The sequence below is a fragment of the Pristiophorus japonicus genome, chromosome 7 (assembly GCF_044704955.1).
Source record: "Pristiophorus japonicus isolate sPriJap1 chromosome 7, sPriJap1.hap1, whole genome shotgun sequence".
NCBI classification, from domain to species: Eukaryota; Metazoa; Chordata; class Chondrichthyes; family Pristiophoridae; genus Pristiophorus; species Pristiophorus japonicus.
In genome coordinates, this window is record NC_091983.1 from 50,436,486 (window position 1) to 50,464,232 (window position 27,747).

The 27,747-nt window shown below is 44.7% G+C and overlaps 1 protein-coding gene across 1 annotated transcript in view; it reads right to left on the minus strand.

Moving 5' to 3' along the window:
* Nucleotides 1-27,747, minus strand: part of myt1lb (myelin transcription factor 1-like, b) — a 432,704-nt gene that overhangs the window by 160,520 nt on the left and 244,437 nt on the right. The window contains exon 12 of the mRNA XM_070884356.1: nucleotides 1,993-2,243. Coding sequence (XP_070740457.1) covers nucleotides 1,993-2,243 — 251 coding nt within the window. The remainder of the gene's footprint in view (nucleotides 1-1,992; nucleotides 2,244-27,747) is intronic.

Here is a 27,747-nt window from a genome sequence, read left to right on the forward strand (position 1 = left end):
TGAGATTGCACGGAATTGGAGGTAACCTTTTAACTTGGGTTTTATTGGTTGGGAAGTAGGTGACGGAGAATGTGGATAAATGGTGTATACTCAGATACAGGGTGTGACAAGTGACGTTCCCCAGTGATCTGTTCTGGGGTCTCAACTTTCACCATATTTATTAATGACTTGGATGAAAGACTAGCGAGTTGTATTTCCAAGCTTACAAATGACACTAATTTAGGAGGGACAGTAAATAATGTAAATGGGAGCAGGCAGTTGCAAAGGGACATAGACAGATTAGGTGAGTGGGCAAAACTATGGCAGATGGAGTTTAATGCTGGCAAGCGTGAAGGCATCCATTCTGGACCTAAAAGATAAATCAGAGTATTTCTAAATGATGAGAAACTAGGAACTGTAGTGGATTAATGAGATTTGGGACTGCAAGTGCACAAATCATTTGAAGTTCGTAGACAGATACAAAAAGCAATCAAAATGTCTAATGAATTTTGGCCTTTATTTGGGGGCTGGATTACAAAGAAGAGGAAATGCTCAGTTGCACATCTCCTTGGTTAGACTGCATCTGAAAAACTGCATTCAGTTTTGGGCACCGAACCTCAGGAAAAGTTTAACAGGCTAGACTTTTGTTAGGTAAAAGTATCAAAGGATATGGAGCTAAGGTGGGTAAATGAATCAGCCATGATCTAATTGAATGGCAGAGCAGGCTCGAGAAGCTGAATGGCTTACTCCTGTTCCTATGTTCCTGTATGAGCTGTGCTTTTTATTTCAGTTTATTTTTTCTTATAATCAACTACGCCTCAAACCTTAATTTTAATGCAGCTGAAAGAGAAGCACAAAACACATTTCTTAGATAATGGGATTCAAATAAATGGAAAGGAAAAAGCTTATTTGAAGAAATTAAGTGAAGGAATGCTAGTGAAGGATTATTTAAAAATAGATTTTCAGGCAGACTGCATTGTGCAGTGCAGACTGCCCAGTCTCTCCGAGAACTGATAGAAAAAAATACAAGTCTCTCTTTGCTGCTTTAAAAAGGGCCCTGTGAAAAATTGCTTTGGTCAGTCTCAACCCAGTACCTAATGGGTGTGAGCCCATCGCACAAATTAGCTGTCAGAAAGGTCATAAAATGGTTTGAGTAAGAAATGGGAAAAATCACACTGGTGCAATAGGAGTTCTTCTTGAGGTCGGGGGTTAAGGCATCTCGGAGAGCTTAATGCCGACTCTAAGCACAAAAATGGAAAAGTGTTAGGCTGTGGTTATAGCTGTAGCTACCGATCACAGGTCAGTAGCTGCAATACTGAATCATAGCTGGCACCCCATTATTTATGTTGCCTGGCTGTAAATCTGTCTGTTGCATTAGGAGAAGCCATTCTGTTCACTGGCACGCGCGGAGCTCCATTTCACACCTTGTAAATGTTAAAGGTTTTGAGAGTGCTTAAGTTTATAAAGCACCCTGGAAGTTCTGAACATTTTTTAAACTGAACTTGACACCACACTATAGTTATACTCCATGCCGTATCAAAGCCTGTGTGACAGGAGACAGCACGGTGAAGTCTGGTCCCCACTCTATACATTTGCATTGCGAAAGTGGGCAGTATAGTTGTGGCCTTAGATTCCCAGCACTGACATCCCTCACCCTAATGAGCAAAAATATAAAAAATTATGTCCCAAATTGGAATTATCCAAAAAACGAAAGACATGACTGAACAAAAGGACATAAGTGAAAATTGCTTTTATCTATTCTTATCCAAAAAAATATTTTTTTTTGTTGAAATCCCTGTTAAAACTCCAGATTTACAGAACTCGGGATCGAATGCAATATTCACACTAAGCCAGACTGCTTGCCCTTCTGATCAATGAAACCACTGCATTATATGTTGAAAAGTGTTATCTGGGTTTTCTTTGTGCTTAGGCCTGTCTACATGTATGTGAATGATGGAGCCATAGACTGCCATCTACACTGAAAAAGGGCCTTTGAAAGGGAATGTTACTTACTCTAGCACATAGATCCTGAGGCTTGGTCGAGAGGTTCTGCGGCATCTCTCGGCACCTGGTGGACAAATTCAGAATGGCCGTGGCTGCCATGTGTGCTGCCTCCATGTCGTGCGTGTAGTCGAAGCTGCTCTTGCTCGAGGTGCTGCTGGCACTGCTTCCTCCACCACAGCTGATACTGCTGCTGCTGCTACTGGGAGCATAGCTGCTCGTCGTGCTGCTGGCTGAACTGGAGTTCTTGCAAAAATGCTTTGCTGTAACAACAAGCAATAAAGGGAACACATGACCACTAATTATTCCATTAACCAAATGTCAGCAACAAGATTTCGTGTTGTTTCTTTTTAACATAAAGGCCCTGAAATTGTATTGTGCGATACTAATATATGAACACTTAACATGTTCATCTAAAAAAAATCCTCTCTCCATCACCTTGGTGAGGACTTTAACCCATTTATTTTTAAAAAGGTGAAGGATTTCCTATAAATTGGTGGGGAGGGAGATTTCAGACAAATCTATTAAGTGTTCTATATTAATATTTTCAAGCGTTACATGGCGGTATATTGTGTTAAAAACATTAAATGTTACAACCTTGTGGCAAATTCCCTGACAGGTGTTTTATTTTAATATATACATGTACTTGCCAATATTTTCCTCTGAGCATTCGTTTTAATAATTTCATCAACATGCTTGCAAAATACATGGTTAATAATGAATTAAAAAGAATATTGAGGACTGCATTCCAGAATTGCTTTTTGTAAATTACTAATGCTAAATTATATATAAAAATTGGGGTGGCGTTGGTGGGATTATGGACCCCGCTACACCCATTTATTGGGTGCAAAATGGAGGTAAAATGTACTAATTTCCCGGTGCTGTCTCCCTCACCTCAGGGCACCTGAAATATGTCTGTGCCATACTGAGATGGGTGATATTCAGGCATTGTAGACAGCCACCTAAAACAGGCATATGATAATGAGCGGCCTAATGCCTGTTTCAGGAACTATCCTGTAAATTCAATAGGACTGATTAGAGCAAGTGTCGGGTATGCTTTGCTCAGGGTTTTGGGTTTTTCAGTGGCCTAACCTGTGGTCCTTAAAAGGACTGCTGGAAACCACCACCAAAAAAATATTTTCTTTTAAACTTACCATTATGTGGAGCAGCGGGAGCAGGAGTGCTCCTCCTGGGTGCACAGCACTATTGCTGGCCACTACAGCCGGCCTAAATTGGCCCCCTTCAAACCGGCGAGCTGTCTCTGAATACCCGATTGGCATCTGCAGTTCACTGGAAATATCTAATGAGGCCTGAGGTCCAATTTCGGTCGTGCATCCAGTGTGCACATCCAGTGCGCCAACCATTCTGCACCCAATAACGGTCCAAAACAAATTTCTAGCCCAACGTACCAATTAGTTGCTCTACAGAATACAAAATTGTAAGTAACTCAGCACGTGTCATGTTAGCTTACATCTTGTTTTCTTGAAAACCAAATATAAATTGAAGGTGGCATCTTAAAAGAACTTAAGGACAGGGGAATCTCAAAAAAAGCTAACTAACTAGGCTTAATTGTACAAATGTTACTTAAGGAAATCAGAGCTGGCCTCAGTTTAGATAACTCATACGAATGGACATAAGTCCAGCCAGAAGCAAACAATTAAAATTGTTATTTTCAATGTAGAATCCAATGGAAAGTGAAATGTATTGTACTTTTCTCCCAGCAAGGAAGGTATTCTTCCCCTACAATATCTTGAAGGCTGCTCTCTATCCACAGCAGGAGACAATTCCTCAAACCTTTTCTGCACCATTTCAAAAGAAGGGTCTGTGGTGTCCCTACACCTTACTACAAATTCACACGAGGCATGTATTGCAGACACAGTCACTACGTGACCTTAACCTTTATTCCCAGGACCAAGGAGTGCTGACCCTGGGTGGGACCTCCCCTTTTATACCTGGAAACGCAGGTGAGGAGTGTCTCCCACAAGTTCACCCCCTGTGGTCAGGGTGTGCATTTCTAGGGTATAAGTACAGTGTACAGGAGTTGCATGAAGGTTACAGTTACATGAAGATTACCGTTGCATGATGGTTACATACATGACAGGGTCATTCCTCACCCACCATATCCTTTTCCTTTTTACCCTCAGGTAGCATTCCTCATTTACAACTTAGTTTTTTATGTTCCCTCCCAGCAAGAGAGGTAATTTCTCTCCTTCAAGCTCTTTTTCTAACTACCACTACCCCACCACCCCACCCCCCACCCCCATCTTATTTTTCTCACATTTTGGACTGTATTTTCCTCTTAGTATAAACAGTAACACCGAAAAGGTCCAGTGCATAGGCTAGCATGGAAGTCTATTCATTTTCATAAATGTCTTTAAAACTTGCATTATTGCCACTGAAAGATGAATTCCTCCTGATCATAAAATGCTGATCTACAACCAACAAAAACAGTGAAAAGAAAAACACTAAGAGGCGGCAGGAAGAGAAGGGGCAACAAGAGAAGGGACAGGAAGAAGCGATGGGCAGCAGAATGAAGAAGACAACAATGAAGAACCAATGGCAGGAGATCACACACAGCAAGCAGGCTAACAGTGAGATAGATAGGAAGCTCTGAGTCATTTTTAAATTATAAGAAAGCCTATTTATTTTTTTTTAAACTATTTATGAGATGTAGTTGGTCTTTTTAATCTCCATATGGTGGGGGTAACATCCAAAATTTATGGTGGGTGGCCAGAAGTCATATTGTAGAAGAACAGGTCAGAGATGGTGCATTTTTTGTGTGTAAATGCATTTTGATTACATAGCAAATATATACTACTTAATGCAAACTGCTTCCTTTACAATGAAAACGATCAGAGTAGAATGCTTGGAAACATGTGAAAATAGATTTGTGTCTGGCCTCTCTTGCGTGGTTCAGGCCAGGTGGCATTTCAGAATGTGGATTGACAGTCTAGATGCCTGTGAGAACTGCCATTGAGTAACAGAGCTTTTCACAGCAGGGGATGGCCCACCAGCTGTCTCTGTGGGAAGGGCTTATGGACAGCAGTCGGAGAGATATTTCTGCAGTCTGTTACCGCTCTTCAGATTTTCTGAGACCATGAAGATAGAGGCTGGAGGATCCGTGCTGGTCAGACAAAACTTCATGTATACATTTAATTTTACGGCCCGTGACCCAGAACTATTATTACTGAGTTAGGTGTGGCATATTTATTATTGTTTTTGCATAAGTTAAACATCTGTAATAAAATTAAATCTACTGTATTAATTTTCTGTACCAGTTTATTTTAACTTATAATAAATTTGACTTTGTGGTTTGTAGCCGAATTCACGCAGTCTATTGGAATACATATTGTTGTGCAACCTGAGGACTAGAAAAACACAAAGGGGCAGTGTCAATTCAATGTAATAATAACAGTGACAAGGGCCGGAATCTTTACCTGAGCGTCGGGATGGGTGCGTGTGGGTCGCCTAACGGGTCGCCATCTGGAATGTTTCAACAGCGCGTTCTGCACTGCGCATTTAGCTCAGTTGCACCAATTAAATGAGTCATGTGGGTTTCCCAGCCCAATTAAATGGAGCGAGTCTGCTGATGTCACCGCTGACTCGTTTTCAGCATGGATATTTAAAAGCAACCTTGCACACATCTCAGCTGAAGGTTGTTGGACGGAGAGATAAAGGTGTTTGGGAGAGCTACAAATGGCTACATGTTACTGAGATTTGTGCGGCTCATGGCGTCATTCGGACAGAAGGCTGCACCAAGATTCCCTGATACCTCCCTGTGCTGGCCAGGGAGTCCGAGCAGGAGCGGATTAACCATGGGACGATGGGGCTGCAGCCCCAGGCCCACCAAAGAAGATAGGTCCACCAAATAAATGTAGGAAAAAAAATATAAGGCCTCGCAAATAGGCTGAATAGAATAGACAATAAGAGAGGAAAAACGAGACCGAGGAAAATATTGTTTATTGGCCTAACGTATACATACCTATTTTTGCAGAGTACCTATATATACTAATGTACCTCTACAGAACAGAATATGTACTAGCCTGTTTTATTTCACAAGTTATTGAGAAAAATTTGCATATATGTATAGGAATCTAGTATTGCAATGTTACCAGAACCAGAATATATACCTACTTGATACAGAATATATGCTTTCATTGTTGAATATACTGGCCTATGTTTTCATACTCAGAATCAGAATCACATATGTAATGTAATGAACATGAACAAACATAACTGTCGGCCCATTTGGATCAGTTTGCCCCAGGCCCATCAGGCCCTTAATTCGGCCCTGAGTTAGAGCTTGCAAGGTGGTCTTCTTCCCTGTGGATGGCTGCAAATGACCAGCCAGAGACACTAAGAGGGCATGGCTAGAAATCACAGAGGAGGTCAGCAGCAGGATGTGGCGAGGAGGACGTGGATCCAGTGCCGCAAAAGATTCAATGATCTCATGAGGTCAGGAAAGGTGAGTGCAATGCTACACTCACCTACATCCTGATGTGCCTGTCACCCCAAGCCCATCATTCTGCCTTCCTAAGCCTACTCCTGCACATCACCTTTCACTCCAATCTACCTTGTCGGTGCACCCATCCCTCTCTGTCTACGCACCTACTCACATCCCCATCTGACTAACTACCACTAACACTCACCCTCATCCTAATGCAGCCATGATGTGCTTGATGGTACAGAGAATGAAAGAGTCCATCTCCAACATGAGCACCACCATCTTGCAGGTGATGATGACGATGTGCTGTTCCATGGAAAGGATGGCCACCTGCATGGAGTAGCAAATGTGCCTGTCCAACGAGAACATGCTTGCTGTGAACAACAGATTGCAGACTCTCAATGATCTAATCTAGAGGAGGGATACTAACTGTTATGTATGTAATAACTCGATAGACTGAATACTGCAAACTCACTCAGGTGCAAACCTAGCTCTACTTTATTCGGGCCCAAAAGTGCCCGCATTACATGGTGGTTTCCTTTATATACCTGGCCCGCACATACATACGTACAGCCAATGACCTCCGACAGTAGTGCCCCCTGGTGGCTAGTAAACCCAAGCATACATATATGACAACATCCCCCTTCAAGATCTTAGCATCAGTCTTTTTACAAGTTAAGATGGTCCGGGGCTTTCCACTCACGAATTGATCGTCTCAGTTCAACTCCAGTTCTGGGCGAGCGCCCTGGAGGCTGGGTAGCCGATCTGATGGGAGTGGCAATGACCATGTCAGAGATTGAAAGTCCATATTCATTGATGAATGAATATATGTTGGTTGGTCACTGATTGTATCTTCCTCAACTTGTTCCAGTTCATCCGTGTGCCGCAGCTTTATCTGATCAACATGTTTCCTGCATGTTTGCCCATTCTTGAGCTTGACGATAAATATTCTGTTACCCTCCTTGGCCGTAACAGTACCGGGGATCCATTTGGGACCATGACCATAATTTAACACATACACAGGATCGTCAACAGAGATGTTGCGTGACACAGCAGCACGATCATGATACCACTGCTGATTTTGATGTCTGTTTTCAATACGATCGTTCATGTCAGGATGGATGAGAGAGAGCTTGGTCTTGAGACCTTTCTTCATCAATAGTACAGCAGGGGAGACTCCGGTAAGTGTGTGGGGTCTTGTCCTGTAACTAAGCAATATGCACGACAAGCGAGTCTGCAGTGAACCCTGAGTTACACGTTTCATACTCTGCTTGATTGTTTGGACAGCACGCTTTGCTTGACCATTGGAAACAGGTTTGAATGGTGCTGACCTCACATGTTTAATACCATTGAGTTTCATGAACTCTTGAAACTTCAGACTTGTGAAGCAAGATCCGTTGTTGCTCACAACGATGTCAGGCAGACTATGAGTAACAAACATGACCCGAAGGCTCTCAATGGTAGCTGTGGATGTACTGGATGACATGATTATACACTCTATCCACTTGGAATATGCATCCACCACAACAAAAACCATTTTAGCCAGGAAAGGACCCGCAAAGTTGATGTGGATCCTCGACCATGGTTTGGATGGCCACGATCACAGACTCAACGGAAATTCCGCTGGTACTTTGCTTAGCTGCATGCAAGTGTTGCACTGATGCACACATGATTCCAGATCAAAGTCAATTCTAGGCCACCATACGTGAGACCTGGTGATGGCGTTCATCATGACAATACCGGGATGAGTGCTGTGTAGATCACGTACAAATTTCTCTCTGCCTTTCTTGGGCATAACAAAACGATTACCCCACAGTAAACAATCTGACTGAATGGATAGTTCGTCTTTGCGATGGTTGTAAGGTTTGGTCTCATCACCCATTTCCATAGGTATAGCAGACCAATCACACTAAGGACACAATGTTTTACAACCGATAAAATAGAGTCCTGTCTGGCCCAGGTCCTAACTGGTTGAGCAGTGACAGGGGTTCCTTCACTCTCAAAAGCATGCATAACTAACAGTAGATCTGGAGGTTGTGGCATGTCCATCTCCGGTGTGGGCAAAGGCAGACGGCTCAGTGCATCGGCACAATTCTCGGCGCCAGGTCTATGGTGAATGACATAATCATAGGCAGATAATGTCAGCTCCCACCTCTGGATGCGGGACGATGCATTGGTATTGATACCTTTGTTTTCCGAAAACAATGAAATGAGTGGCTTGTGAACTGTTTCCAGTTCAAACTGAAGACCAAACAGGTACTGATGCATCTTTTTAACCCCATACACGCAGGCTAAAGCTTCTTTTTCTACCATGCCGTAGGCTCTTTCCGCCTTTGACAAAATTTTCGAAGCATTTGCAACAGTTTGCAATTTACCCAACTCATTAGCTTGTTGGAGCATGCAGCCAACCCCATATGATGAAGCATCACTGGCCAATACTAGCTGCTTACATGGATCAAAATGTACCAGCAACGGAGTGCAGCAGCAGCTCAGAGTGCAAAGATAAGAGTTTGGTAAGTGGGAGAGTTCTGGCAAGTGGGAGCGGGAGGTGTTGCTTTGTCTTGTTTTCCCCACCAGTGCTGACTCCCCGACCTGGGAGGAAAAGAAAACGAAGTGTGACGTCACAGCCAAGAGGGTAAGTGATTGGTGAGTAGTTTTTCTTTTTTCCTTATTGTCACAAAGAAACCTTGGGCATTGTTGCCAAATTAGGTTATTTTAAGGGTTAAGTCATGGCAGGAGAGCCCAGACCCATGTCATGCTCCTCCTGTGCCATGTGGGAAATCAGGGATGCTTCCAGTGTCCCTGACGACTAGGTGTGCAGGAAGTGTATCGAGCTGCAGCTCCTGTTAGACCACGTGACGGCACTGGAGCTGCGGATGAATTCACTCTGGATCATGCGCGATGGTGAGGATGTCATGGATACCATGTTCAGTGCGTTGATCACACCGCAGTTAAAGGTTACAAAGGCAGATAGGGGATGGGTGACCATCAGGCAGAGCAGGAGTAGGAAGGCAGTGCAGGAGTTCTCTGCGGTCATCTCCTTCCAAAACAGATATACCGCTTTGGATATTGTTGGGGGAGATGGCTCTCCAGGGGAAGGCAGCAGCAGCCAAGTTCATGGCACCATGGGTGGCTCTGCTGCACAGGAGGGCAGGAAAAAGAGTGGGAGAGCTATAGTGGTAGGGGATTCTATTGTAAGGGGGATAGATAGGCGTTTCTGCGGTCGCAACCGATACTCCAGGACGATATGTCGCCTCCCTGGTGCAAGGGTCAAGGATGTCTCGGAGCTATTGCAGGGCATTCTGGAGGGGGAGAGTGAACAGCCAATTGTCGTGGTGCATATAGGTACCAACGATAGAGGTAAAAAGCGGGATAAGATCCTAAAAGCTGAATTTAGGGAGCTAGGTATTAAATTAAAAAGTAGAATCTCAAAGGTAATAATCTCAGGATTGCTACCAGTGCTACGTGCTAGTCAGAGTAGAAATAGCAGCATAGCTAAGATGAATACGCGGCTTGAGGAGTGGTGCAAGAGGGAAGGATTCAAATTCCTGGGACATTGGAACCGGTTCTGGGGGAAGTGGGACCAGTACAAACCGGACGGTCTGCACCTGGGCAGGACCATAACCAATGTCCGAGGGGGAAGTGTTTGCGACTGCAGTTGGGGAGGGATTAAACCAATATGGCAGGGGGATGGGAACCTATGCAGGGAGACAGAGGGAAATAAAATGGGGGCAGAAGCAAAAGGCAGAAAGGAGAATAGTAAAAGTGGAGGGCAGAGAAACCCAAGGCAAAAATCAAAAAGGGCCAAATTATAGCAAAATTCTAAAAGGACAAAGAGTATGAAAAAGACAAGCCCGAAGGCTCAGTGCCTCTATGTGAGGAGTATTCATATTAAGGTGGATGAATTAACTGCACAGGCAACTATTAACAATTATGATATAATTGGGATTACGGAGAAATGGCTCCAGGCTGACCAAGGCTGAGAACTCAACATCCAGTTGTATTCAACATTCAGGAAGGATAGACAGAAAGGAAAAGGAGGTGGGGTAGCGTTGCTGGTTAAAGAGGAAATTAACGCAATTGTAAAAAAGGACATTAGCTTGGATGATGTGGCATCTGTATGGGTAGAGCTGTGGAATACTAAAGGGCAGAAAACGCTAGTGGGAGTTGTGTACAGACCACCAAACAGTAGTAGTGAGATTGAGGATGGCATCAAACAAGAAATTAGGGATGCGTGCAATAAAGGTACAGCAGTTATCATGGGCGACTTTAATCTACATATAGATTGGGCTAACCAAACTGGTAGCAATGCGGTGGAGGAATATTTCCTGGAGTGTATTAGGGATGACTTTCTCGACCAATATGTCAAGGAACCAACTAGAAAGCTGGCCATCCTGGACTGGGTGTTGTGTAATGAGAGATGACCAATTAGCAATCTTGTTGTACAAGGTTCCCTGGGGAAGAGTGACCATAATATGGTAGAATTCTTTATTAAGATGGAGAGTGACAATGTTAATTCAGAGACTAGGGTCCGGAACTTAAGGAAAGGTAACTTCGATGGTATGAGACGTGAATTGGCTAGGATAGACTGGCAAATGATACTTAAAGGGTTGACAGTGGATAGGCAATGGCAGACATTTATAGATTACATGGATGAACTTCAGCAATTGTACATCCCTGTCTGGAGTAAAAATACAAAGGGGAAGGTAGCTCAACTGTGGCTAACAAGGGAAATTAGGGATAGTGTTAAATCCAAGGAAGAAGCATATAAATTGGCCAGAAAAAGCAGCAAACCTGAAGACTGGGAGAAATTTAGAATTCAGCAGAGGAGGATAAAGGGTTTAATTAGGAAGGGGAAAATAGAGTATGAGAGGAAGCTTGTTGGGAACATAACAACTGACTGCAAAAGCTTCTATAGATATGTGAAGAGTAAAAGATTAGTGAAAACAAATGTGTGTCCCTTGCAGTCAGATTCAGGTGAATTTATAATGGGGAACAAAGAAATGGCGGACCAGTTAAACATACTTTGGTTCTGTTTTCACGAAGGAAGACGCAAATAACCTTCCAGAAATACTAGGGGACCGAAGGTCTAGTGAGAAGGAGGAACTGAAGGATATCCTTATAAAGCGGGAAATTGTGTTAGGGAAATTGATGGGATTGAAGGCCGATAAATCCTCGGGGCCTGATAGTCTGTATCCCAAAGTACTTAAGGAAGTGGCCATAGAAATAGTGGATGCATTGATGATCATTTTTCAACAGTCTATCGACTCTGGATCAGATCCTATGGACTGGAGGGTAGCTAATGTAACACCACAGTTTAAAAAAGGAGGGAGAGAGAAAATGGGTAATTATAGACCAGTTAGCCTGACATCAGTAGTGGGGAAAATGTTGGAATCAATTATTAAAGATGAAATAGCAGCGCATTTAGAAAGCACTGACAGGATCCGTCCAAGTCAGCATGGATTTATGAAAGGGAAATCATGCTTGACGAATCTTCTGGAATTTTTTGAGGATGTAATGAGCAGAGTGGACAAAGGAGAACCAGTGGATGTTTGGACTTTCAAAAGGCTTTTGACAAGGTCCCACACAAGAGATTGGTGTGAAAAATCAAAGCACATGGTATTGGGGGTAATGTACTGATGTGGATAGAGAACTGGTTGGCAGACAGGAAGCAGAGAGTCGGAATCAACAGTTCAGAATGTCAGGCAGTGACCCGTGGGGTACCGCAGGGTTCAGTGCTGGTACCCCAGCTATTTACAATATACATCAATGATTTAGATGAAGGAATTGGATGTAGTATCTCCAAGTTTGCAGATGACACTAAACTGGGTGGCAGTGTGAGCTGTGAGGAGGATGCTAAAAGGCTGCAGGTTGACTTGGACAGGTTAGGTGAGTGGACAAATGCATGGCAGATGCAGTATAATGTGGATAAATGTGAGGTTATCCACTTTGGGGGCTAAAACACGAAGGCAGAATATTATCTGAATGGTGGCAGATTAGGAAAGGGGGAGGTGCAACGAGACCTGGGTGTCATGGTTCATCAGACATTGAAAGTTGGCATGCAGGTACAGAAGGTGGTGAAGAAGACAAATGGTATGTTGGCCTTCATAGCTAGGGGATTTGAATATAGGAGCAGGGAGGTCTTACTGCAGTTGTACAGGGCCTTGCTGAGGCCTCACCTGGAATATTGTGTTTAGTTTTGTTCTCCTAATCTGAGGAAGGACGTTCTTGCTATTGAGGGAGTGCAGTGAAGGTTCACCAGATTGATTCCCGGGATGGCAGGACTGACATATGAGGAGAGACTGGATCAACTGGGCCTTTATACATAAGAGTTTAGAAGGATGAGAGGGGATCTCATAGAAACTTATAAGATTCTGACGGGACTGGACAGGTTAGATGCGGGAAGAATGTTCCCGATGTTGGGGATGTCCAGAACCAGGGGACACAGTCTTAGGATAAGGAGTAAGGTCATTTAGGACTGAGATGAGGAGAAACTTCTTCACTCAGAGAGTTGTTAACCTGTGGAATTACCTACCGTAGAGAGTTATTGATGCCAGTTCATTGGATATATTCAAGAGGGAGTTAGACATGGTCCTTACGGCTAAAGGGATCAAGGGGTATGGAGAGAAAGCAGGAAAGGGGTACTGAGGGAATGATCAGCCATGATCTTATTGAATGGTGGTGCAAGCTCGAGGGGCCGAACGGTCTACTGCTGCACCTATTTTCTATGTTTCTATACTGACACTAACGTACACTTGGGTGTTCATCGCCCCACTGATGTGCAGCAATGTGCTCTCCAGCTCTTGCTAGCAGTGAAGTGCGGGTGGCCCATGAGAGAGAGAGATGATGTTGAGAGTTGACATGGAAGTGAGGGCTCTGCTCAAAGCGCTCCCACTTCTCCCCGTTGCCTCCCCCTCAGTCAGAACCTCTATGCTGCCTCGGATCCCGATGGCCGAGTCTGCCCCTGCACAGTCGCAGGAGGAGCAAACTTTGGCGGGGCCATTACAGGCTCCAAAACCCAGAGGACATCTGCCAAAAGTGTCAAAGCTGCCAAAGCAGGGAAGTGAGCAGTCTGCCTCTACCTCTGTTGAAGCCACAGGGGTTGCACCTCGTTGAAGCAATCGGAAAAGGAAAAACGCACAACCGTGTATGGATAATGTAGGCACATGGGTGTATGAAAAAATGTTAATGTTAAGTTTCAGTTATATTTATAATGCACATAGATTTATTTCTTTGCACAACTTTCCTGTCTTGTCTATTTTTGCCTGCTACCTGTGAAATGGCTTTGTCACTTGGAATGAATGGTGAGACAGTACTTAATCTCGAACAATGGGGGTTTGGGAGCCAGAAATAGCTTGGTCATTGTAGGACTGCTTTCTGGTGTTGTTGGGAGGTGGGGGCAGCGGGGTGGGAAGTTAGTACAACATCTGGGAGCCATATGGGTGCACTGGCATAAGTTAAAGGAATCGAGCCATTATAAGGCCATCCCAGGCCTCCCAGGTACCGATGTGCACCACTGCTGGTGTCATCTCTATCTCAGGTTCCTCCTCCTCTTGTACCACCTGCTCCCCCGAAGTGGCTGTGCGTTCTGCGCCTTGCTCCTCCTCCACTATGTTGTGCAGCGTGCAGCTTATGACGATGATTTTGGAGACCCTGGCTGGTGCATATTGAAAAGCTCCTCCAGATCTGTCAAGGCATCTGAAGTGCATCTTCATCGTACCACTTGCTTGTTCTATGACACATCTGGTCAACATATAACTGTCATTATAACGCCTCTTGGCCTCATTACTTGGCCTTCTCAAGGATGTTATCAGCCACGCCTTCAGTGGATAGCCCTGGTCTCCAAGCAGCCATTGCTTGGAGGTGCCAAAGTCTGTTTGGCGCAGCACGAAAGAGTCGCGACAGCTGGCAGGGAATCTGGCACACACATACATGATGGCCTTTTTATGGTTGCAGATGAGCTGCACGTTGAGGGAGTGGAAGCCCTTGCGGTTGACAAAGACTCCTAGTTGCTGTGGGGGTGACTTCATGGACTCATGTGTGCAGTCGATGATACCCTGCACCTGTGGAAAGCTAGACAGAGTTGCAAAGCCGAGCATCCGGTCAGTCACACTGGCTTCATCAGTGGCAAAGTTTACGTAATTGGCTGACTTGTGAAACATAGCATCGGTCACCTGTGTGATGCATCTGTGGGCGGTCGACTGCGAGATCCTGCAAATGTCTGCTACAGATCCCTGTATCCTGGGGCAAATATATTGAAGGCAGTGATGACTTTGACAGCCATTGGTAAGGAGTATCCACCAGCTCCTCTGGGCAGCAGGTCTTGTTCTAGCAAGCTACAAATGTCTGTGCTGACCTGGTGCAATAGCCTGAGCCTCCTGAAGCACTGCTATTCAGTCATGTCCAGGAATCTCATCCTCTGCCTATATAATCTGTGTTGGAGGTATCGCCTCCGGTACACCCCTGTGCTGACCCGCCTCTCCTGTGGAGCCTCAGGTTGTTGACGAGGAGGCTGCTTTAATGGTTGCTGCTGGTGTTGTGGCTGCTGCTGCTGGTGTGGCTGGTGTTGTTGATGCTGGGGCTCATCTTGGTCCGATTCTGAGGTCGAAGGTGAGACAGCAGAAGCAGCACCCATGCTGATCTGATAGATGGCAGGTAAAGTGGAGATCAGAGGCAACATCCTTCAATGTTCCGATAGAGACTAGCCATGTGGTGAGAGTGGCTTCTGAGGTTGCAGAAATGTCCTGCAAACTGCTGAAAGCTAAATTTGTGCACAAAATGGTATCAGCAAGAGCCTTTCCCTAAGGCAAGGAAGCAGGTATAAGGTGTGTGAGTATCTTTTTTTCCAGCTGTCACTTAATGAACTCGCACAATGACCACTGAGCTTCCGCCTCCCCGTCACAGGCAAGATTCCCGAGGTGCGTGAATCCCATGTGCAACCCGTTAAAGCCCAAACCTGAGGTTAAAAAGGCAGTTAATGGTCTGTAAACAGCAGTTAAGCACCTCAATGAGGTTGCCCACCTCTCCCGAGCGAATCCGTGGCACGCTGGGAAACGCGTTAAATGTGGATGATGGTGCATTCCCGACGTGCTGTCAATTTTCATGCAATTTATTGCTGACCCGCCCCCAAACCCGCACCCTTGGCATTGGGAACATTCCGGCCACTGTTTCTGTTGATTGCTGGGCAATGTTACAGTGACAGATAGTATGTGTATAAAGTCACACTCCAGTTTGTAGTGAGTCAGGACTCGCTTATATGAATGGTCTTTGATGTTGCTGTTGAGAACAAGAGAAGTATCTGGTGAAGCCCTAAAAATGTACCAGGCATCGTAGGTCACTTAATTTCAAGAAGACCTGCCAATTTTTGAAAGAACTTATATTTTCTCATTTGTATCAGACTCGATATCTTTTTTGTGTGTTATTTTAAGACCATCGATTTTCCATCCTTTGAAACATTTAAGTGCGACTCAATTTTCTTTGTAACAAGGTCTGATGTTGGTAAAGATACCATGACAATTTGACTGCTCTTTTGCGTGTGCTTGGAAGCTGCTGTTGAATGGCCTTTGATCATCAGGCACACTCATAGCACACTGTCAGGTGACAGGCGGCAGGCATTTTGGAGGCACCTAAATTCCCCCCGCCCCCTGCCCCAAACTGATGTCAATTACTCTTTGAAGAACTGAATATCATGAGCTGCAGCTATAAATGGTGCTGGTGAATAGTGTACAGTAAATGGCTGCAGCATGTGCAGTTCCATCTTGTGTGCTATTCCCCAGTCGCACCACTTCTTCCTCATGGCCTTTCATGCCTTTTGTGGGAGGTACATGCTCATTGACATTCCCAACCAGGCAGGAATATTGAATCTATGAGTCCTAATCCAACTGATGGATGCACCCTTCAGTTTGATGGGCAGGTGCCTTGACAAAAAAGAATTGAGTGAACTTCAACATTTATTCTTAAAGAAGGCAATGTACCCAAATCTGTTTTTATTTTTTGTTTTCATTTCTATTATGATCTTTTTACTTCTTTATTCGAATTGACTTATTTTCTTACCTTTGTTTTTTTTATTATACTTTCAAATGATTCAGTCATCCGTGGGCAGACAAAACTATGCTATTTTCTGTTTGCATCATCCCCAAAGGAAATAATACGATACAGCTGTTCAAGGACTGCTACCTCAAGGTTTGCTCCAGAATTTTTTTTTCTTCTAGGAGCATATATTTCAAAGAGAATGGCACTATGTTGTGCATATTGAGATCATGGGGTCAATTTTCTTACATCATGTAAATAGGGCGGGTAGTGGGCAAAGAATTTCAGATGGTGCCCAATTAAATTTCTCAGCAGCAATGGAAAGAGATGGCAGGGCAAGCACATGCCACGAGCATTGTTCCTAGGACATGACAGCAATGCAGGATGAAATTTAACAACTTCACCCAGAATTGCTAAGGTAAGACTCCCTTTCACATCTCTCTTACTCTCTGCACAGCCCTGCACTTTCTTATTTTAGTCCCTGTACAACCAATCCTTCCTCCCCGGCATCCTATGCTTCTCCTCCAATATAACAGGACACTTCACTAAACCTCCTCTGCTTGTACTTGCACACTCAGGACCTGCTACAGCCCTCAGAATGACTTCCCCATCTTGCCCACACCAGCTGTTCCTTCCTCTCGTCATGGGCACTCTGCTAAGCTGCCTCACGTGTCTACAAAACTCTCCAACAGGGCAAGCATTAACTTACTGACATTCTTCTACCCTTCCTTCTTCCATTATACTTAACTCTCTCTCACATACTCAGCAATAACAACCTGGTTCATAACGCTGCCGATTGTCTGCTACTGCTTACCCTTGCCATTACGTGCTCACCGTTGTTCCTCTCAACTCTTCCCAGGTCCATCAGATGTATCAGGCCACATTGAAGAGGAGAGCTTTCCCGACGACGCACCATCATCCTTTCAAGAACCAGTGCAGAACTTGGCACCCCATGTACTATAGATAGTGAGTTAAAGTGATCTGCACTGGGTAATTCAATGAACACAGGTGAGCAAGAGCAAGTGCAGGTGAAAACGATGGCCCAGGAATCAGCTCACCAGAGGGCAAGCTCGAATCGAAGCTTTGAATTTTTCCTCCCTCTGTCCGGTTTAGGTACCCAAGTGGAACATGGGCAGGAATTATTCCATGGAGGAATAGCAGCTGACATTCAGCATCTGATAGGTGATTGAAAAGTGAAAGTCGATTGGAAAAGGCCATGACCTCTTCAACCTGAAGGTTAATTGGAATTGAGCTCTGCCCTCTTCCTCCAACTCCCCGCACCCCCCACCATCCCAACTAGATCCCTCTCCTCTTGGGTGTCTAAAGCAGACAGAAGCGAGACAAGAATGTGTTTTGAGTAAACTGAGTTTAAACAGTACAATCATCAGCTGCCATCATTGCTGCCATTTCTCTTTCTCTCGCTTATAATTGGCATTATTCCACTAAGGTCAATCTTGATGCTGTTGAGATGATGGATGGCTGCCTCTATGGCTGACATAGTGACGGAATGATCCTATATGACTTGGACTTCCCTCAGCAAATCAATTAAGGGTCTTTGTTTGATAAACTGAGGTCTTCGGCAATTTAAGGAAAACATTTAAAAACTGTTTACGAGACCAAGTGAAGTTGGCCCAGATTAGATGAACAATGAAGAAGACGTTCTGATTCTCTGGAATATTTAATGCTGACACATAGCACTGTGTATTATTATAACCACCTTACTTCATATATCTTATCAGTTCAGTCCATGACAAGCTTCATACTTTGTGTAGCGCCAAGGATGGAACCATTCATCCAACAGAAATGTCAACCATGAAAGATGTCGCCAGCCGTGTGGGCATATTTTAAAATTACTACAGAGATAAAGAGGTTATAAAAGACAACAGTGGATCTAACATTTTAATCAATTTGAGGTCCCCATTATAACAGAATGAACCTTACTGTACACTCTAGCCATCGTTAGGTACAATAGTTCTGAAATACACATGGTTTCAATTTGGAATTTATAATTGCAAGGGACTTCCCAAGGATTACAGTTTGCTCACAAACCAGTCAGATCATCAGATTTTCTTCATCTTCTAATATTAAGTATGATCATCAGATTTTCATCATTTACTAACATTCAGTAGCAACAATTCACACAAATACTTTATGCATACCCAATTATAATTTTAAGGTCAGTCAGTTAGCAGTTAAATTCAATCTTCTCTTCCTCCTATAAGTTACAGATTTTTCAAACAAAAACTTGGCCTCACCTAATCACTACTTGATTTATCTAGTCTTCTCTCCTACTCTTTCAATTCTGATGGTGCCTTGCACTATGGGGCCTCGGCTCTTCATCTCTCCTTCTGAACAAAATGAAAGCAGATATTATGTGAGCAGCTGGGAAACCTGTCAGAGTTGAAATAAATAAATCTTCTCTTCTTCCTTATCACTGAAAACACTTTGAAATAGCTTGATAAATAGTCTGAATAATTGAGCATAAAAGGCAGAAACTGGAATTAATAGCATATCTGGGTTGCATATATTTAATTAATCTGCAGAATGTCATGCATTCTCCTATAGACAAGGGTTGGCAGTCAAGAGCTATTATTTCTCAATTAGAATTTGCACTTCTGGCAGTACAGGATGACTGGCAAAAAATATTATCTTGGACTCTCGGGGCTGTTAGATGGTTAATTTTCATGTACTCTTTTTTAGAATTGGCTTGAAGAGAACTTCTCCTAAAGCTGTCAGAATACCTTGCCTTAAGCCCAGTGACCAATGAGATAGCTGCCAGTTCAGTTTAATTTAAGACTTTTGTTATTATCTCAAACTATACCACTGTCATTAGAAGCATTATTTCTGACAAGGTAACAGAGAAATGCTTCAGGTATGCTTGAACCCAAATTAGCTGCCTGCCTTCCTCTATTAATAGTAATTTCAAAATATTGGCTGGTTGCTTACAGTTCATTGTCAGGTTGAATAGATTTTATTTTGCCTTTTATTTACAAGCACAATATATTTCTCAGTAAGCATAACAGAATACACATTCTTAAGTAGTCCCTCGTATCGAGGATGTCTTGCTTCCACACCAAAAAGGGATGAGTTCACAGGTGTTTCAATGAAGGGCCTGATATTCCAGGTCCCGAACTACATGTTGAACGGTGAAAGATGCCCTTGTTTTGGAGCTTGAGCGGCAGCTGGAGTCACTGTGGTGCAGCAGCGAGACTGAGAGCTATGTGGATAGCACGTTTCTAGAGGTGGTCACCCCGCAGCTTAAGAGTGTGCAGGCAGAGAGGGATTGGGTGACCACTGGACAGAAGAGGAGGACAAGGCAGGTAGTGCAGGAGCCCCCTGAGTCCATCTCGCTCTCCAACCAGTACCCTGTTCTGAGTACCGGTGAGGGCGATGATGCCTCTGGGGACTGCAGCCAGAGCCAAGACCACGGCACCACGGGTGGCTCAGCTGCATAGTGAGGGAGGAAGAATGGAAGAGCTATAGTGGTAGGGGATTCAATAGTCAGGGGAGCAGACAGGCGTTTCTGCAGCAGCAGACTGACTCCAGGATGGTATGTTGCCTCCCTGGTGCCAGGGTCAAGGATGTCACCGAGCGATTGCAGGGCATTCTGGGGGGAGAGGGTGAACAGCCAGAGATTGTGGTCCATATCGGGACCAATGACATAGGTAGAAAGAGGGATGAGGTCCTCCAGGCAGAGTTTAGGGAGCTAGGAGACAGATTGAAAAGCAGGACCTCAGAGATAGTGATCTCCAGATTACTCCGATGCCATGATCTAGTGAGTACAGAAACAGAAGGATAGAGCAGATGAATGCGTGGCTGAAGAGATGGTGCAGGCGGGAGGGCTTTAGTTTCCTGAGGCATTGGGACCACTTCTGGGGGAGGTGGGACCTGTACAAAGTTTGCACCTCAACAGAGCCGGGACCAATATCTTCATGGGTGGGTTTGCGAGTACTGTTGGGGAGAGTTTAAACTAGCTTGGCAGGGGGGTGGGAACCTGAAAATAGATTCAGTAGCGAGGGGAGAAAAGCTGGAATTAGAAAGCAAAAATAAAGAAAGTGAGTTTGAAGGAGAGAGGAAAAAGGGGCAAAAAAACAAATTTAAAGGCTCTTTGTCTAAATGCACATAGCATTCATAACAAAATAGATGAGTTGACGGCACAAATAGATACAAATGGGTATGATCTGATAGCCATTAGAGAGACGTGGTTGCAAGGTGACCAGGACTGGGAACTAAATATTCTGGGGTATTTTGACAATCCGGAAGGACAGACAGAAAGGAAAAGGAGGTGGGATAAATCTGTTGACAAAGGATGGAATCACTGCAATAGTGAGAAATTATATTAGCTCAAATGATCAGGATGTTGAAACAGTTTGGATGGAGATAAGAAATAATAAGGGGAAAAAGTCACTGGTGGGCATAGTCTATAGGCCCCCGAACAGTAGCAACTCTGTTGGTCGGAGTATAAACCAGGAAATAGTGGGGGCTTGTAAAAAGGGAATAGCAATAATCATGGGTGATTTTATCCTCCATATCGATCCTCCAAATCAAATTAGTCAGGGTAGCCTTGAGGAAGAGTTCATAGAATGCATAAGGGACGGGTTCCTTGAGCAGTATGTAACGGAACCAATCAGGCGGGGCAGGTTATCTTAGATCTGGTCCTGTGTAATGAGACAGGATTAATAAACAATCTCCTAGTAAAGGATCTCTTGGAATGAATGATTATACCATGGTTGAATTTCAAATTCAGATGGAGGGTGAGAAAGTTGGATCTCAAACCAACGTACTAAGCTTAAATAAAGGAGACTACAAAGGTATGAGGGCAGAGTTGGCTAAAGTGGACTGGGAAAATAGATTAAAGTGTAGGATGGTTTATGAACAGTGGCGTACATTTAAGGAGATATTTCACAACTCTCAAGAAAAATATATTCCAGTGAGGAGGAAAGGGTGTAAAAGAAAAGATAGCCATCCGTGGCTAACTAAAGAAATAAAGGATGGTATCCAATTAAAAACAAGGGCATACAAAGTGGCCAAAACTAGTGGAAGGACAGAAGATTGGGAAGCTTTTAAAAGCTAGCAAAAATGACTAAAAGATGATTAAGAAAAGGAAGATTGACTATGAAAGTAAACTAGCACGAAATATAAAAACAGATAGCAAGAGTTTCTATAGGTTTATAAAAAGGAAAAGAGTGACCAAAGTAAATGTTGGTCCCTTAGAGGATGAGACCGGGGAATTAGTAATGGGGAACATGGAGATGGCAGAAACTCTGAACAAATATTTTGTATCAGTCTTTCTGGTAGAGGACACTAAAAAATATTCCAACAGTGGATAGTCAAGGGGCTATAAGGCAGGAGGAACTTAACACAATCACAATCACTAAAGAGGTGGTACTCAGTAAGATAATGGGACTAAAGGTAGATAAATTTCCTGAACCTGATGGCTCGCATCCTAGGATCTTAAGAGAAGTAGCGGCAGGGATAGTGGGTGCATTGGTTGTAATTTACCAAAATTCCCTGGATTCTGGGGAAGTCCAGCAGTTTGGAAAACTGCAAATGTAACGCCCCTATTTAAAAAGGGAGGCAGACAAAAAGCAGGAAACTATAGACCAGTTAGCCTAACATCTGTGGTTGGGGCGATGTTGGAGTCCATTATTAAAGAAGCAGTAGCAAGACATTTGGAAAAGCAAAATTCAGTCAGGCAGAGTCAGCATGAATTTATGAAAGGGAAGTCATGTTTGACAAATTTGCTGGAATTCTTTGAGGATGTAATGAACAGGGTGGAGAAAGGGACCAGTGGATGTGGTGCATTTGGATTTCCAGAAGGCATTTGACAAGGTGCCACATAAAAGGTTACTGCACAAGATAAAAGTTCACGGGGTTGGGGGTAAATGGTTCATTCTCGGGTTGGCAATCAGTAACTAGTGGGGTGCCCGCAGGGATCAGTGCTGGGACCCCAACTATTTACAATCTATATTAATGACTTGGAAGAAGGGACCGAGTGTAACATAAGCAAGTTTGCTGACGATACAAAGATGGGAGGAAAAGCAATGTGTGAGGAGAACACAAAAAATCTGCAAAAGGACATAGACAGTCTAAGTGAGTGGGCAAAAATTTGGCAGATGGAGTATAATGTTGGAAAGTGTGAGGTTATGCACTTTGGCAGAAAAAAATCAAAGAGCAAGTTATTATTTAAATGAGAAAAATTGCAAAGTGCTGCAGTACAGTGGGAGCTGGGGGTACTTGTGCATGAAACATAAAAGGTTAGTATGCAGGTACAGCAAGTGATCAGGAAGGCCAATGGAATCTTGGCCTTTATTGCAAAGGGGATGGCGTATAAAAGCAGGGAAGTCTTGCTACAGTTATACAGGGTATTGGTGAGGCCACACCTGGAATACTGCGTGCAGTTTTGGTTTCCATATTTACAAAAGGATATACTTGCTTTGGAGGCAGTTCAGAGAAGGTTCACTAGGTTGATTCTGGTGATAAGGGGGTTGACTTATGAGGAAAAGTTGAATAAGTTGGGCCTCTACTCATTGGAATTCAGAAGAGTGAGTGGTGATCTTATCGAAACGTATAAGATTATGAGGGGGCTTGACAAGGTGGATGCAGAGAGGATGTTTCCACTGATAGGGTGGACTAGAACTAGATGTCATAATCTTAGAATAAGTGGACGTCCATTTAAAACTGAGATGAAGAGAAATTTCTTCTCTCTGAGGGTTGTAAATCAATGGAATTCGCTGCCTCAGAGAGCTGTGCAAGCTGGGTCATTGAATAAATTTAAGACAGAGATAGACAGTTTATTAAACGATAAGAGAATAAGCGGTTATGGGGAGCGGGCAGGGAAGTGGACCCGAGTCCATGACCGGATCAGCCATGATCGTATCAAATGGCGGAACAGGCTCGAGGGGCCGGATGGTCTGTTCCTGCTCCTATTTCTTATGTTCTTATGCCTGTGCGTGGATTTTTTTTAACATGTGGTGGCCGTTGCACACCAGCCACCACACGGGCTTGACAGAGCTAGGTCTTATTCCACTGGCAAGGATTAACCAAGATGACTGGAGACCAGCTCTGCTGCATGGACCTAGTGCGCACACATAATGCAGTGTGGGCTGGCCCGTGCTGCCCCGGGCCCTTGCCTCTTCTGGGCCCCGATCACGTCACTCTGCAATCTCTCGCCGCTCCTCTGCCCCAACCTTGCCGCTCCTGCTCACGCTCCAATCATCGACCTGGGTTATGGCAGCTCATGGCTATAAAAGGAGCGGAGCTGTGGAACCTGGAACCAGTGTGGCGGCGTACCACCTCGGGGAGCAGCGCGAGCTGGAGCAGGAGAGTGACATCTTGGAGGAAGGCGACTGGATTGGAGAATACACATTAGAGCTTTTTTATCGATAATAATAGGTGCACTATTGTGGTTTCCATAGCCTGTGATAACTGAAGCTGTTGAATATTAAATGAAGTGATGGAAGAAACTATCCTTCTGGAGTGTATAAAAGATGCGGCCCTCAAACTGAGAGAAAGAAGCAGGAGCAGGAAAGAGTAGAAAGAGTACCCTTTGTAGCGAGAAAACTCAGCTCATGGAAGGCAGCAAGAATATTCTTAGGGGAAGTGACAGACAACACAGTGGAGCTGGCAATAATGGCGCTGGGTTTTGTTTCTGGACTTGATTATTGGGATACTAGTTTTAAGATTTGAGAACAACAGACTGTTCCAATTTTATAAATTTCCTTTTGGAAGGGAAATGGGGGTGGCATAGCCCTTTATATAGTGTTGATTCTGAAAATTACATTATTTTTTGCACAAATAGAATTGTGTTATATTTAGGAAAAAAAAACTAAATTATGTTGAAAGAGAATGATCAGGGCAGATCTGTACATCAGAACAATGGCAGGCACCTAATGATGGTTTTCTAACATCATGGTATTTTTCTTATTGTGTGATATTTCTAATGCAATATAGATCACTTAAACATGAATTATATCATAAGAACACGAGGAAGGTCCTCCCATGGGCAATTGATAAAGGTAGTACTAAGTAATGCAGACTAGAAGGTCCTCGGTCTGAGTTCCAGCCAATGCTGAATTTGCTGATCTCAACGAGGTTAGCAATTTATTTCAGCACCATTGAATAATCCTAACATGAAAACTAAGATGCCTATGACGAGGAGGTAGAAATTGCCCTCTGCCGGAAACGGGGCGCACCTCCCCTTTTTGGTGTTCTGACCCCCCCAATGGATGCGCCGGCTTATCCTGCGAAATTAGCGTCACGAGTGGGGTAGAAGTGTGGGCAGGATGGAGTGTCCGCAGCTGTCAGTCATCTCGTTGGCGCATCACATCTCTCTCCTTCAGTTAAAGGGGAAAGACACTGTGAACTCTGCAGTTAGTTTAGTTCAGTCCGCTGGGCCACCAGGGAGGGTTTTGGCCGGACCAGCGGCCTGGCACCCAAGAGGGGTTGCCAGGCTGCCTGTTGGCGGCCTGGCTGAACCCGGGAACATAATTGTCGGGCCAACCTGGCAGTCGGCTGACAAAAAAAAATAACATGGCGGCTGCGGCAGTGCGCCCTCCCCTTTAAGGGCAACCATGCCGCCGTTTCACACACAGTGCACTGACAGCAGGTAAGGGGCAATTTCGTGAGGGGATCCCCGCCAGATGGTAAGGGGTCGTTGCCTGCAAGCCACGGTGGAAAACGGGCGGATTGATCCCGGACACCACTCTGCTCCTGAGGAAGGGCAATTTCTAAAATGGTGGCCGCTCCACGGAGAGTCGGCGGCCAACCCGGTCAGAGGCTTTATTGAAAGGGATAATTTCGGTACCTAGGTATCATACTACTAACCTTCCTCAGCACTTTTCTTTGATTACTTTGTCATGTGCAGAGACCAAAACTGGACACAATTTTCCAAGAACAGATATATAAAAGCCTTATATAACCTCAGTATAATACAATGGCCTAGAAATTGGTTTGCCCCTGACAATGGACGTGGGGATCGTGACCCGCCCGTTCGGAGGACCGCAGGCAGCACACAAAGCTCCGCCGGGGGCCCAAGTTCGTGTGAGGCCTGCACTACTTAAAGGCAGTCTTTACCACTTCAAGAGGAGGTGCATTCTGCTTGCAGCAGATCATTGAGCTGGCTGGGGAAGACTGTGAAAAAGAACAATTGTTGATGGCCCAACAGGGGAGCGAGCATGCATCAAGGTTCTCCGATACAGCATTGGAGGCCGTAAGTGCAGCGGGAGCAAAAAGAAAGATTTACCTTTATATGACGCCTTTCACGACCACCGGACATCTCATGAAGTACTTTTAGAGTGCAGTTACTGTTGTAATGTGGGAAACGTGGTAGCATATTTGCACACAGCAAGTTCCCACAAACAGCAATGTGATAATGACTAAATAATCTGTATTTGTTTTGTTGATTGGGAGATAAATATAGGGAGAACTTCCCTGCTCTTCTTCAAAATAGTGCCATGGGATCTTTTATGTTCACCTTAGAGAGCAGATGGGGCCTCGGTTTAACATCTCATCCGAAAGACAGCACCTCTAACAGTGCAGCACTCTCTCAGCACTGCACTGGACTATCAGCCTAGATTTACAGGGTCAAGTCCCTGGAATGGGTCTTGAACCCACAACCTTCTGACTCAGAGGTGAGAGTGCTACTCACTGAACCACAGCTGACACAGATAGCTAATGTGGTGAATGCCAGCAGTGTAGCCCTGAGGATGTGGACAAAATCTAGGAAGAAGTTTAATGACTTCACACGAGTGGTTAATGTCAGTGAATTCATCCATAGCCCTCCATCTGCAGCACTCGCTTCACACACTGCTCAATGCACCCATCACTCACCCATCAACAATCTCTATCAAACAGAGCTCATATCTAATATACATAGCTTCAGCTCACCCTCACAATGTTACCACTGCTGCAAGCCTCACACCCACAGTGTTAGCTATTCAACCATGACAGGCATATCACCCAAACAAATTGCACCACACTCACTGACACAGTCTCCTTTCTCTTGCAGGACAAGGTGGCACATAACCAGCACAAAAGGCGCCAGCAGAACCTAACTAGCCAGGGGTACAGGCTCGCCTGCATAACCTCACCCCCATGGAGGATACGGTGCTGGCCATTCTTGGGAGGGGCATGGCTGAGTCCTAGGTTTTCCTCCTTCTCACATCCCACTTCCCCCCTCATCACACAATATCTTCTGATTTACAAGCTGTACATGGTGTAAGCATACAGCTCTTGCTTCCCCCGCTCCCTTCAACACAATGCTACCGTGTGCCTTTCTCATTTCAGAGACCTAAGAAATCCAACCTGCCTAGCCAGTGGTTCAAGAAGACGAGGGAGAGGAGAGTGATGAAGAAGAGGAAACAGTGTTACATTATCTGACACTCACAGCCACCAGCTCAGATACTGGCACTGTGTGGAGTTTAGAGGGTAGGTTAGAGGTGGGGGTCTGCACATGCTGAGTTGTCGGGCACGAGTGGGCAGGTGGAAAGGGGCTTGCAGCGTGTCACAGCAGTCCAGCAATCTGTCCTTCAACAGATGGCTAGGAATGCTGAGGCACCCCCCCGGTGAGTGGTAGTGGCCCCATGGAGCACGAACTCGCTGTCCTCTCTCAGGATGACAGCATTTGTCCTCCCGCCACTGCCACTCCACTAATGTCCTTGCTGTTGCCTGCCAGCCAGCCAGCCCAGACTGGTGCAGTCTGCAGCCAGGCTTTATAGGTCCAGAGGTGCTTGAGGTCATCCTGCTAGTATATCTGCAGTCTCCCCCATTGAAAGTTAGCAGATTTCCACCCGCCATGCTACAGCCACTTGGGTAGCACTTCGTATGAGCACCAGGACATGCAAAGGAACATGCAAGACAGGCACTAAGGGAAAGCACAAGGTGATTAGTTGACTTTGTTATGTAATATTGGATGGATTGATGTATAAAGTTGGATTGGAATGTTTCTTTTGCGGTGGCTTTAATTGTGGCATTGTGGCCAAGAAGAAGCTGTGATGGTCAGTAACAGAGCGAAGGTCAGATGTGGGACTATTGTTGAATGGTGAATTGGGGTTGTGTTCACATGTACCACAGTCAAATGAGTCGATTATAGACAGCCTGGGCAGAAGGGGGATGTTTGGGTTGCCTCCTCCCTTCTGCTTTCTCCTCTTCCACTTACTCCTCCTCAGCAGGTTGCCATGTACCTGGTGGCAGGAGCTGTGCCCACATTGTGGCGAGGTTATGGCGCTTGCAGTAGACCACGTTGGATGCTGAGACATGCAGTGGTGAGTGTGTCAGGGCCCCTCCAGAACGGT